Source organism: Hyperoodon ampullatus, assembly GCF_949752795.1.
Source record: "Hyperoodon ampullatus genome assembly, chromosome: 9".
Lineage (NCBI taxonomy): Eukaryota > Metazoa > Chordata > Mammalia > Artiodactyla > Ziphiidae > Hyperoodon > Hyperoodon ampullatus.
The window spans coordinates 59,790,068-59,802,204 of NC_136922.1; the positions used below are offsets into that span (position 1 = coordinate 59,790,068).

Consider the following 12,137-nt stretch of genomic DNA (forward strand, 5'->3'; position numbering starts at 1 on the left):
AAATTTCTGCTCTACTCTTGGGGTTAAATTGAAGCCTCCAGAAATGTGTGAAAGTAAAGGGAACGTGGTAACAGGTCTAGGAGGAGAGTCACTTTGAACTTTTTGATTTGCTGGCTTCTTCTGTTTGAGACCACCAGACACATGCATTGGTCAGAAGCAACTTGGATATTGACAGACTTCAGGGAGGCTTCCGCAAGTTCACCTGGAAGAACCTATTGAGCCCAGAGAAAATTAAAATGTTTTTCTGGGTTATGTGGCATGGAAATTGAGCGGTAGACCCATTACAGCCATGGTGGCTGTGAAATCAAAGCTGAATCTGATGGGAATGAGATATGTAACCCAGAAGGAACTGGGAGTAGGGGTTTAAAAAGTGGAAGGAAGGAGTGGATATTAACAGGAGGAACTGGAGGAGGGATGCAAGGGTTTACTCAGTACAGACCACACTCAATTTAAAGAGTGGAATATTTTGGCACACTGTCCGACAATCCAGAAAGAAGGAAGAGGGGTGGGGTGGGGGCCCCCGTCCCCAAACAGCTTTATACTGGAGCTAATTAAATGTGAATCTCTTAGCTCTTGGTTCATTGATGTGAGGAAAGACTAACTGAAGAGTTTCAGCTTTTGAAGGGGATTCTGTTTATATATATGTCAACATTGAGTTGGAGGTGAAAAGGTTAGCACTTGACCCAGGAAGTATCCAGGTTTGTTTCAAAAAATAGATCTGCTTCATAAATTTCTTCACCATTCATTTTTTTCCATAATGAACTTTGATTATAATAAAGCAGCCGCTGCTATTTTAAAGAAAATCAACCTATTACCTAGACAACGTTAGGTGCAATTACACTCACAGGGGAAGCTTCAGCTACATAATGAAAAGCCTTTCCTTTTTTTTTTTTTCAAGAAAAGCCCCACCTCTTTGAAAATACACACCACACTTCTCTCCTTCCCCATGTGAAAGGAGCCAACTTTGTAGGAACCAGCAAATTGTGGCCAAGCCAAATACACAGATGCGTAAGCATATCTGAAACCTGAATATATTTATTACAGACATCTTAAGACCCGTAAATTCTGCTCTGGATCACATCACTCCGGGATCTCTGAGCTGTTCATGATTGTACAGGAAATGGGGAATATCACAAAGGATAACTGATAGAACTCAGTGTGGTACTTCAGGGACATCAAAACATTGTGCGACATGCAAAAGACTATTCACGAATCACACAAAATATACATTCATTGTGCCATCCATCACATTAACAATTGAGCTGAAAATATATCATATCCAGCTAAGATAACTGTGGAAGGAAGAAGCTGGTTTGAATAATACATTTAGATCCTGAATAATCCAGCACAAATTTTAAATAGAGTGTGGCCAGAGAAACAAGAAAGGAGTGGGGATGGGGAGAGACTTAGCACAGGAAGCAAGGTTTCTGACCCTTGTATTCTGCAGGCCTTCTTAACTCACTGAAAGAACAAATTGAGGCTACCATCTGAGGCATCTGATTGATTTTAAATGAGAGCTTTTAATTCTTTAACCTATAATCACATATAAAGTTATACCAGCTTTAAGAGTTTGCCCACCGTGTTTTAGTCACTTAATCAAAACATTTCTAGAAAATCTGTATAAAGATAAATCTTTCAGGACAAAGCATTTACAACCAGCAAACTCACACACATGAAACTGAATCAAATTAAGCGATGAATTAATTGTGTAAACACTCTCATAGTGTATCTGTTCTTCATGAGCTCCTGGACCCTCTTCTCTCTCTCTAGGCTACTTTAAGGGCAAAGTAGGGGAGAACTGTAAATATACAGATAGATAAAAGATGAGAGGCCTTGCTCTGACATGTTTCGGCTGGCAGAGGAAACTATTTTCCAAAGGGCATCTGAAAGGAACAGTAGGTTCTGTCGAAATCTCCTAAAAGTAGGGGTGTTAGGTGCCATCAGAAAATTGATGCTGGCACTCAATCTGCGCTATGGAGCTAACACCCCCCCCATCAAGTTTCTAATCCAGAATTCTCTGGAAACACATTATCCTGGCCAGGAGTTCCCCAGATAGGATCAGAAAGGAAGAGAAAGATTGTAAATGGAAAGGAAGATAAGCTAAGAATGTGCTTTGGGTAAGAAGTCCCAGCCGGAGGAGTAGCCTGGGCTGCAGAGTGGGGCCGGGGCGGCCTCAGTGGGAGGTAGGTAGAGTGTCTGAGGTAGAAGACCCCGGGGAAGGAACGCAGGGTGAGGAGCTGGACTTCTCTGAGGATTCCTCGGCCTTCTCCTCGCTTCCCGTCGGAGTGGCTGGAGAGATGGGCAAGAGGCCCTCCTTCTCTCGTTTCTTCTGCTTCATTCGGCGGTTCTGGAACCAGATCTTCACCTGGGTCTCATTGAGCTGCAGGGATGCGGCAATCTCCACCCTGCGGGCGCGTGTCAAGTACTTGTTGAAGTGAAACTCCTTCTCCAGCTCCGTGAGCTGTTTAGTAGTGAAGTTGGTACGCACTGCATTGGGTTGACCCACGTAGCCATACTCTCCGACTTTCCCTGGGGGCAAGGTGGGAAGCGATGAGAGGAAAAGGTAAAAATTTTTATAATCGATATGAGATTCCGTACACGCTTCAGAGCAACCTTCGGGTAAAGAGGAATCAAGAATTTCTGAACATAAACCGGGCTTGGGAGGGTGAGTGATGAGGTGTAAAGTGTTAATCTGAAATCAACCATTAGCATGGTCAGACTGTGATTAATGGAGCCTGGAGATATTAACAGGACACCCCTCACACACACACACACCTACCCACTTCCCACTTCCTACTTCCAAAACCTCTAAAACCCAGCCCCTTTGGAAATACTGCAGTCTCAGATGCTCCTTTGCCCCAACGCACCTGGGTAAACCTCCCCACGCCCTACAACCCAGGTGGGAAGCAAGAACTTTAAAAAAAACAACAACAAAAAAAACATGATTGATTTTCCTTAGGAACTAAGCATACCAGCTCCTTCCAAAATCATCAAGGAGCTTTCATGGAATGGCAAGACTGACCTGTTTTGGGAGGGTTTCTTTTGACTTTCATCCAGTCAAAGGTCTGTGCTGGAGAAGATGTCTCTGATGCAGGGGAGCGACAGGCTTCTTGGTGGCTGGCGTGGAGAGGGGACAAGGAGTTATTATACGTGGCCAGGGCCAGGCTCTGGTGCTCTTGTCCATATGAGTGGTGAATGTACTGAGGCGAGCCCACCGCGCCCCCGGCATAACCCTGGTGGTGGTGGTGATGCTGGACCATGGGAGATGAGAGATTTCCAGAGTAAACAGCGGGAGCGCACGAGGGGTACCCACCACTTACTTCTGCTTCCTGATTTAACGCGTAGGGGCTGTAAGGCGCGCCGAAGTTCTGCGCGCCGTAGCTTGGACCACAACTCGAGTGGGAGTAGGATACCCCCAGGTTCCCAGGAGTCTGGTAGGTGGCCGGCTGGGGGTGGTGATGGTGGTGGTGGGGGGGCGGGCTGATCTGCACCCCCCTGCCCACTAGGAAGCGGTCGTCGCCGCCACAGCTGTTGGCACTGACCGCGCACGACTGGAAAGTTGTAATTCCATGGTCGGAGGGGTAGGCTCGCGCTGAGCAGGTCCCCGAGTCGCCACCGCTGAGGATGGGGTATTCCAGGAAGGAGCTCATTCTTGCATTGTCCATCTGTCACTGAGTGACCGGGTCCTGCGAAGCCCTGGGTGACCGTGCCAACTTTCTCACTTCCTCCATGGGGCCGGAGAAGAAAAATGATATGAATGTACAGTGCGCAAGAGGGGGGGGCGGGAGGGCGGAGGGCGCTAGGGGAGGGGCACGTGACTATATCAGCCAATGGTGGAGCTTGCTGCGAAAGTTTGCTGGCTCCTGCGGTGATGGATCACCATTTCAGTGGCATTTAAATCCCCGGCGCTCCTCAGTCTAGGTGACGCGCAGTCGCCCCCCCAGGCAGCCCGGGCGGCAGCAGCAGCTGCGGCAGCTGCCGGGGCAGATTCGGAGCGCTGGGGCGAAGGGGAGCAGAGGCTGCTTTCTGCGCGCGCTGACTCCGATCGCCCCCCCCCCCTCCGGGAAGTGGGGCCTGGAAGGCATCCCCCGTCACCGCCCCCTCCCCACCGCGCACAGAAAGATGAATTGGCAAGAGGTGAGAAGCGAGGAGGGCTCCTCGATCTCTCGGGTCGGGAATCAGTGGGCGGGAGCTCGCTGGGCCGCCACTAGCACACTGGCGGAGCCCGGAACGCAAGGAATTGGAGGGGTTGCTCCCCGGGCGCTTTCCCTTCAGTCCCTTCTGCGGTGCCTCGAGGAGTGCCAAGAACGGTGGCGTAGGACGAGGCTGGGCCACCAGCTCTCTAAGCTCGGGATGGAGAGGGAAGTACGCAGAGAGCTGGCTGGGAGGAACCCGAGTGGGCGTGGAGGGGACGAGGGCAAAAAAGGAAACTTCCCTTCTCCAAGGAGGGTCTTGAAGCCTCCTTTCCTCCCACCCCCCTTCCTCCTCCCCCTCCGTCCCCCCCCCCGTCGGCTATTAGCGTGGCAACGTGGAGCTTTTGTATGTAATTCGACGCCTGGGAGTGGGTGAGCCTTGGGAGCTAGGCTTGCTGGCCAAGGCCAGGGGTGGCCCAGCTCTTCGCCCTCCCTCTCTCCTCGCTCTCCGCCCCTTTCTCCTCCCCACTCAGCTTGCTCTGGGAGCCCTACGGGATCCGTAGCAACTCCGCCGGTGGATTTTGAGGGGTAGGAGGCGGGGGAGAGAGATGACGCTAGCGGACGTGGCAAGCCTGGGGGCCGGGCCCTGCGCTGCAGGCCATCTGCCGGCTCCCTAGGACCCAGGAGCCTGCGTGCTCCGACCGCGGCCTCAAAGGGCGAGACCACGGCTCCCGCAAAGTACGATGGACTCTCCCCCCCAACCCCCCGCAACGTTTCTCGTTTTCTGAAGGGAGATGTTAGGAGTGGAAGAGCTTCCTTTATCCACTCCCCCCATTCTACTGCACAGCTGAAGTGGGGGTGGGGGGCTGGCAGGTGGGAGGGGCGGGGGACAGATGGCTGATGGGGGACGGGACATTTCCTCCTTCCCCAACAACTGACTGCCTAGTTCCTTGTGTGAACCTTCAAGTCTTTCCCTAGAGAGACACGTGCAAATCTGAGCGTCATCCCAGGACAGGGGTCCTGTTCTCCATCACCCTCGTCCTACCCCGATGCCGACAGGGTCGTTAATTGCTGTTTACTATTAGGTTTCGTGTGAACCCTTAGCTTGTAGAGAGAAAAGGCCAAACAGAGGCCAAGAACTGATGCATTCTTGGGTAAAAGAAATCCAGACATCATCCAGAAGCTTTGCAGCCAATGCTGTATAGCTTTATTCTGACCATGTTCACCACATCGGTATCCAACAGATCAAATTTATCTGAGGATTGTATGTGGATTTGGGGTTCCCACTCCTCTTTAGCTTTCCCTCCCCAGTTAAAAGAAGGAAGTTTTTCTTGAGGCAGGCACATTTCAAATGTGTTAGTCAGCCTTTCAGGTTTCTGTGTTCTGTTCTTCACGTATAGAAGTTCTCTCCTAACCTGTCTCCCCAAGAGGGAAAACTGGCAGACATTTGACTGTAGATTCCCTCAGTAGCAAAGGAACATTTTTTCCTAAACATTTCCTTTTGAAAGGGTATTTTCCTGTGACCTGCGACCCATCCCCAATCATGGTTAAGAGGGAACCAGGAAAGGTCACTCCTGCCCCAGTTTCAGCACCTGGGGAACCTCATCCGGGAGAAGGGAAAAGGCAAGGAGGCCCTCCTGGAGGTGGCTTCCTTGGGAGCGCCAGGCCTCCAGCCAGCGGGGGGAGAGAAGGGGCTCCTGTGCGGGAGAAGGCAGGACCTTAGGGGGTCTGGCCTGGCATTGAGGACGATCTGCTCTCACAGCCGAAGCTCGTCGGTACGTTCTTCCCCTTGCCTCATTCCTGTCCCTTTGTTGGCCTCCTCGGCTCGGGTCTGCACGACCCCCTCGGCAGCAGGGCTCGCGCCACAAAGCCACCCCAGTCTGCAACCGCTCTCCTTCCTCGGCTAGTTCTCCGCCTCTGGGCTCCTCTCCCTCCACCTCTCTTCCTCCCTCCGGGCCTTTTTCCCAGCCATCGTGGGTGGGGTGTTTTTCTTGGGATCACAAGCTTGCGCTAGCACACGGGGCCGCTGCACACGGGCCGCGACCGACCCGCCTCCGCGCACTGCTCCGGGCTGGCCGGGCTCTCGAGGTCGAGCCGACTCCGCCCCGGCTGGTCGCCCAGAGCGCCGCTCTCCCGGTGCGGCTCACAAAGGCAGCCTCCTCTGGCCTCGATCCCGCAGGCTTCCGTAGCTTGGTTCCTTCACCACCACGAAATCCTAGGGCTCATTTCGCCGGGTGGGAGACCCTAGGTCCTCGGGGCAAGTAGGCCAGCGCCCCACGACGCGAGCTAAAGTCTCTTTAAACGCCCGGGGAGAGTGCGTGAAAGGCGAGCTCGGTCACTATTTAAATGATCGCTTACAAGCGGCTTGTTGAGCTCAAAGCGCCTCTTTCAGGGCTCTTCTAGTAGTAGAAAGGGAAGGAGCGAGGAGGAGACAAAACGCCGCCGAGGCCCCGAGCCGTTCATGGCATCCGCGGCTCAGCCAAGCTGTTGTTTTAAAAGAGCAATAAAAATGAATTATGACTAAACGCCTTCTAACTTAATGCTTTCGGACGGGGATTCCCGGCAAATACGTAAGAGGATTTTTATTTGTGCATGTGTTCCTGCAATTGATCTCTTTGATGACATTCTCATTCATAGAAAGCGTTTGATTTATGAGCGTAGGATGAATCGCAAACAGCAGCGGCTAAACCCTGGCCTCGGCCGGGCTGCCTGCTCCGCTCCGCGCCTGGGGCAGGAGACCTGCCCGGGTCCCCACTCGCCTCCGCCGCTGCCGGGATTTAGGGGGCAAAAGGGTGGGGGAAGGTAGGCAGCAAACCCGGGGAGAAGGATCGCGATTTCCTCATAACTTCCAAGCCTTTGCTATTAAGAGCCGGGTTCTTAAATCAACCCACCCCCCACACATGTTGCTTACTCGCTGCCCTTTCTCACGGTAAGTAAGTAGCCATCGGAACAGAGCTCAGTAAGGGAAAAATAAACATGGGGAGACATAAGAAGGGAGAAAAAAACAGAACAACCCAGTAACATCCCTAGTTCACATTTTATTGATATTTCATTTAAAGTGCTTTTTCTCTTTCTCTCTCTAGAAACTGGGTTAATTTATAACCTGGGGGGTAGAAACACTCCACTTTAAATCTCATCTTGCTAACCTGACTTCAAAGCTTTAATGATCCATTATTTGCCATGTAAACAGATTTAAGAATGAAATATTGATTTTTCTGACCCTGAAAAAAAAGAAAAGAAACCTAGAATGACTGAACCAGAGGATTGCAAAAAAAAAAAAAAAAAAAAAACCACCCTTTCTGAAGTGCATTTTCCAGCTAGTAACCATTGTTTTGTTTTATTTTTGTTTTTCTGTTTTAGGTCTGTTTGCTTGGACCCATCAACAGCTGGGAGACTAATCAACCACACTGAAAATGTTTGGGGATTTGTGGGGGAGGGGTTTGGAATGTAAATGTTTGAAACAAATGTGTATAAATAAATGAATTCTTGATAACTTAGTTATTGACCTGGAGACTGGTAGCTTGTTAAAGAAACTCCACGTTCCTCCTTCCTGGAGTTGGAGGTTTCTGTAGGCACTTTATTTCTCCACTTTCAAAAGCTTGGGCTTGGCCCAACTCTGAGGCTGCCCAATCCTGTTTCTATTACCAATTTAAATCTATGGCTTGAACCTCCACATTGAAAAACCTAATCCATTCCCTTAAAAAACAAAAAACCACACTTCTCAGAAGCCCTAACCATTTTCTGCCTTTCTTTTTTTGTTGCTGTCTATTGAAGACTTTGAACATGCCCATTTAATAAATATATTAAAATTGAAAAAGAAAATGGATTGTGACCAGAATTTTATTTACCAAGTTAGACTAAAAGAGGAAAAAGAAACTGTTATGAGCCTTGAGAAAGAGGGGGAGGAAAAAAATAAGGAAGCTACTTATAGCAAAGGAGAATTTATTCTACCAAAAATACGCATGACAATGCATCCTAGTGTAATACAAAAATAAAAAGAAAGTGAAGATACAATTATATGATCACTTTCTTGCAGGCCTCATATATTGCTTTCAGGAAATCACATAGAGGGTTGTTGGATTAGATTTTAAACAACTAAAACTCCAAAATAATCTGAAAAAGATGGCTCTGTAACTGGGTTAAGGGAATCACTAAACAGAAAAATCTTCAGCATTTAAAGGAGGGAGAGGGTAAGTCAAGAAGAAAATAAAATAAAAATTAACTCTCAGAATAAAGGAAGGCAAAACCACCCGGTCAAAGGGGTTTTTGTTTTGTGATGCTTTGTTTTGCTTTAATGTTTTTAGTAATTCAGATGCTGCAAGTCGATTGTGGTGAGTGTGTCTGTAAAAAAGTCAAAGCTGTCAGCTGAAATATCTACAGGACTGTCGAGGGAACCCGGCAAACTGGGCGAGACTGCGTCTGAAAGCTGCAGGCAGGAATCTGTGGAAAAAACGTTAAAGTCCTGCAAAGAGGGGACCTCGAGGGCCTCGGGACTGTCATTGTTTAGGCCAGAGCCACAGTTCTGGCCCATTGTTGACAAGCAGTTAGGAACAGTGGGTGACTGGTGCTGAAAATGTTTCAGATTTTTTTCATTGCTGGTTAAAGGCGACACTGGGAAACTTTGGGAGTCACCATTGTGTCCATTGGGAGCCTGCTGCTGAGAGAGGGCATTTTGCTGAAAAGTGTAACCTTCCCTCTCCAGAAGGGCCCCGGAGACGCTGAGGGCTTGCTCAAAGAGCGACTTCTCTTCCTCGTCCTCCTCCACTTTCTCAGGGTCTTCGAGGCTTTTAAATTTTCCTTCGCTGTTTTGGTTCTCCTTGCACTGGGTCTGCCTCTTGTGCTTCATCCTCCGGTTCTGAAACCACACTTTCACTTGTCTCTCAGTCAAATCCAGCAGCGCTGCAATTTCCACCCTTCGGGGTCTGCAAAGGTACTTGTTGAAATGAAATTCTTTTTCCAGCTCTAAAAGCTGCGTGTTGGTGTAAGCAGTTCTCAGGCGCCGGGAGCCCCCGCCGCTGCCATCGGCGATTTCCAGGGATTCTGCGGAAAGGGAAACCAACAAGAGACACACGCACAGTTGGAGGTGGAGGGGTCCGAGCGGGGTTATTCCACTGGAGAATAAATATAGCAGAAAAGATCAACTGCAACAAAATGGCCGCCCCTAGATGCAGTAAAGCTATTGTGCTGCCTTTCCTGGGAGCCCAGCCCGGGGAGACCCCATCTCTTCCACCTCCATCAAATTCTTGCCTGTAGCTCCCCCCAACCTCTCCATCCGGGAGCAAACTTTATATTAGCCACACCACAATTTATAATTAATGCATCAGCTGCTTAGCTGAGCAAGAGCGATCTATCACTCTTCATTACTGTCAAAAAGCCAAACTCTAGGACAACTAGACAAGAGGAGGTCAGTTCCAACTCAAATAAATCATCCCACATTACACAAGTTAGGGAAAGTTCCCCCACCCCCTTCTTAAAATATATATATATATATATATATATATATATATATATATATATATAGTCATTGCGGAACGCAAGATCCCTTTTCTCAACATCAAACCCACTCCTGAGCCCACAGGGGAAGGGAAAGCAGCCAAGCATCTCTCTCTCTCTCCCCCTTCTCTCCCAGCCCACGCTCCCCTCCCCCCATAACCGCTCTCGGGGCAGCCCAGAAGGGGAAGAGGGTCCGGGGACCTGGGGCCAAGTCTTTGGACTGACCTTTGTGGCTGAGGCAGGCAGGGCCGGTGGCGGCAGCGGCCGAGGCGGGAGGCAGCGCGGTTTTCTTGGCCGCCTTCTTCTCCTTCATCCAGGGGTACTCGGGCGGCTGCAGGGCGCCGGCGGGCACTGGGCTGCCGCGGCTGCCCGCGGGGCTCGGCTTGGGGCGGCCGCCAGCGCCGTGGCGAGGGTGACTGCCCGGGTTCAGGCTGGGAATGGTCTGCTCAAAAGGAGGAGGAATCAGTGTCGAGTGTGAAAGCGTCGAGGTCTTGATTGATGAACTTTGAAATGTATCAGCGACAGGGGGAAAAGATGTCAGGCACTCAGCGAGCGACGGCTGGCTATTGATAAAACCAATCTCTCGCTCAAATTCGTAATTCATGGCCTTCTCCTTGGAGCCCCCTCGGAGAAAAAGTTCCCTCTTCTGGAGGGGCTTTGGGGGGGCAAGGCCCAGGAAAAAGGCGAGCGCGGAGGGGAAAAAAAATCTATCATAGAAGATCGCTGCTGGGGTGTTTTTTTTCTAATTCACTGATTACAGCCGTATGGGGACCGCGCTACTATTAAACTATTGAATTCATGGAGACAAGGTTGAAATTGGACCGAATTGGCTGTCACATGATTGCTTCTGCCCAATGACAATTTGGGCTTTAATCAAAAGAAGCCACTGTCTGTTTGATTGATCCAAAAAAGTCGGGAAGGAACGCCTCATTGGGGGCCAGCGAGGCTTTATTTACACTTTTTTCAGGGCAAAAATACCTATATGTGGGTGTGGGTTAGGGATGCCTGGGAGTGCGTGGGGGCGAGGGTGCCTGCCTGCCTCCTGATCAGCACGGATCTGGTGTGTGCGCCTGGCAGTGTGTGTGAGTGTGTGAGTGCGTGCGAGTGGTGAGCCCTGCAGCCGGTCCCGGCGGCGGCTGCCCTCTGCCTCCCCCGCACACTCCGCGCATTGTTTGGGACTGTCGGGAAGACGCCTCGCACCTCACAAATCATTTAAGCACCTCAGTCTGACGCCTGCAGTCATTAACAAAGTAATCCATTAATCTTAAAGTTTTGACACCCGAGGGCCCCGCATCCCAACCACATAAGTTCTGCTGAGGCAGGAGGAAGAAGCAGAGGGAGAGGGGAGATGAGACAGAGAGAGGAAAGGGCGGGGGCGGGGGGGGGGGACAGAAAGAGAGAGAAGGATTCTTTTGGGGGGTTCCTCCCTTTTATTTCCCTTTTCCTCCTCCGCCATAAACCAGTTCCTGGACCTCAGAACTGGTGTGTCTCTGTTTTCCTTCCCGTCTGTCTGTCTTTCCCTCTTTTCCTCTTTTTTCCCCTCTTCTCCCGTCTCCTCCTCCCTGTCTCTCCTCTGTCCACCTCTCCTCCCCCCACTTCCCTCAGGCCCTCGCCCCCCTCCCAAAGCCCAGCTCGGAGTCCGCGCCCACGGACCCCGGACCCCGGCCCATTGTTAGCCGGCTTTTCCACGACAACTATGCATCTGGCTCCAGCGGGAAGCGGAAAACGGGAGGCGGCTCTCCAGGCTTCCCGACCCTCCTGCGCCATCAACTTCTCAGGAGTGGCTCGAGAAAGATAGATGCATGTGCCAAGCGAGACAACAACCCCAGATCCATGTGTCCAAATCCCTGTAGCCAGGGCGGCGGCCAGCCAAAGAAATGCCGCCCCGAGCAGGCGCGTGCGGCTCCTGGCATTCTGGGTTTCATACCCGTAGGGCTCGGGTGCGGTAAGTATTTCTGATTTCTAGGAAGTCTGTTGGAAGTTAGCAGCACGGAAGGAGAAGGCGCTTGCTTGTTCTCTCTTGTTTTCTTTTTCTTTTCCTCCCCTTCTTCTCATCCTTGTCGCTCTGGTGGGGGCTTCTTGGTTCAGATGCAGTGAGTGCTCCCTGGCAGCCCGAACTGTCTCCTGCACTGTCCCGCTTCTTGGCCACCAGGGATGTTTGCACTCGGGTTCTGTTGTGAGAAACAGCACCGCGGGTGACAGAGGGCAACCCAAGGAGGAATTATAAAGGTTCTGTTTCTCTCTTCACTTTCTTTTTTCCAACTTGGAGACTTGAGACTGAGCGAATCTTGGACTGTGCTGGAGGGTTCAAAAGATAACACCTTTAGATACCAAACAATGACTTTGAAAAAATCCACCAAGCCAGAAAAAGGGAAGGAGGCTGAGAGAGAAATCTGAAGGTATCTCTTTTCCCCCAAACCCTGAGGATGATGATTCGCTTTTGCTTCCTTTGAAATGGACCAAGTGATCAGACTCCCCCTGGCCGGCAGGCATCGGTGGCAGGAAAATAAA

At 50.7% G+C, this 12,137-nt stretch overlaps 2 protein-coding genes across 3 annotated transcripts; both read right to left on the reverse strand.

Moving 5' to 3' along the window:
* Nucleotides 1-2,173: 2,173 nt before the first annotated feature.
* HOXA1 (homeobox A1) lies at nt 2,174-3,665 on the reverse strand (the record flags this gene model as incomplete). 2 transcript variants are annotated; one of them, XM_079710976.1, is made up of 2 exons in its annotated part: nt 2,174-2,529; nt 3,023-3,665. In XM_079710976.1, the coding sequence occupies 2 exons, from the start codon at nt 3,663-3,665 to the stop codon at nt 2,174-2,176; spliced, it is 999 nt and encodes a 332-aa protein (XP_079567102.1). The 2 variants fall into 2 exon arrangements, with proteins under 2 accessions (XP_079567102.1, XP_079567103.1); XM_079710977.1 differs by lacking the exon at nt 2,174-2,529 and having other exon boundaries at nt 3,058-3,117; nt 3,321-3,665.
* A 4,768-nt stretch (nt 3,666-8,433) lies between these two features.
* HOXA2 (homeobox A2) lies at nt 8,434-10,324 on the reverse strand (the record flags this gene model as incomplete). Its single annotated transcript, XM_079711456.1, has 2 exons — nt 9,852-10,324; nt 8,434-9,173 (listed from the first exon to the last, which is right to left on the reverse strand). The coding sequence occupies exons 1-2, from the start codon at nt 10,228-10,230 to the stop codon at nt 8,434-8,436; spliced, it is 1,119 nt and encodes a 372-aa protein (XP_079567582.1). The 5' UTR covers nt 10,231-10,324.
* Nucleotides 10,325-12,137: the final 1,813 nt, after the last annotated feature.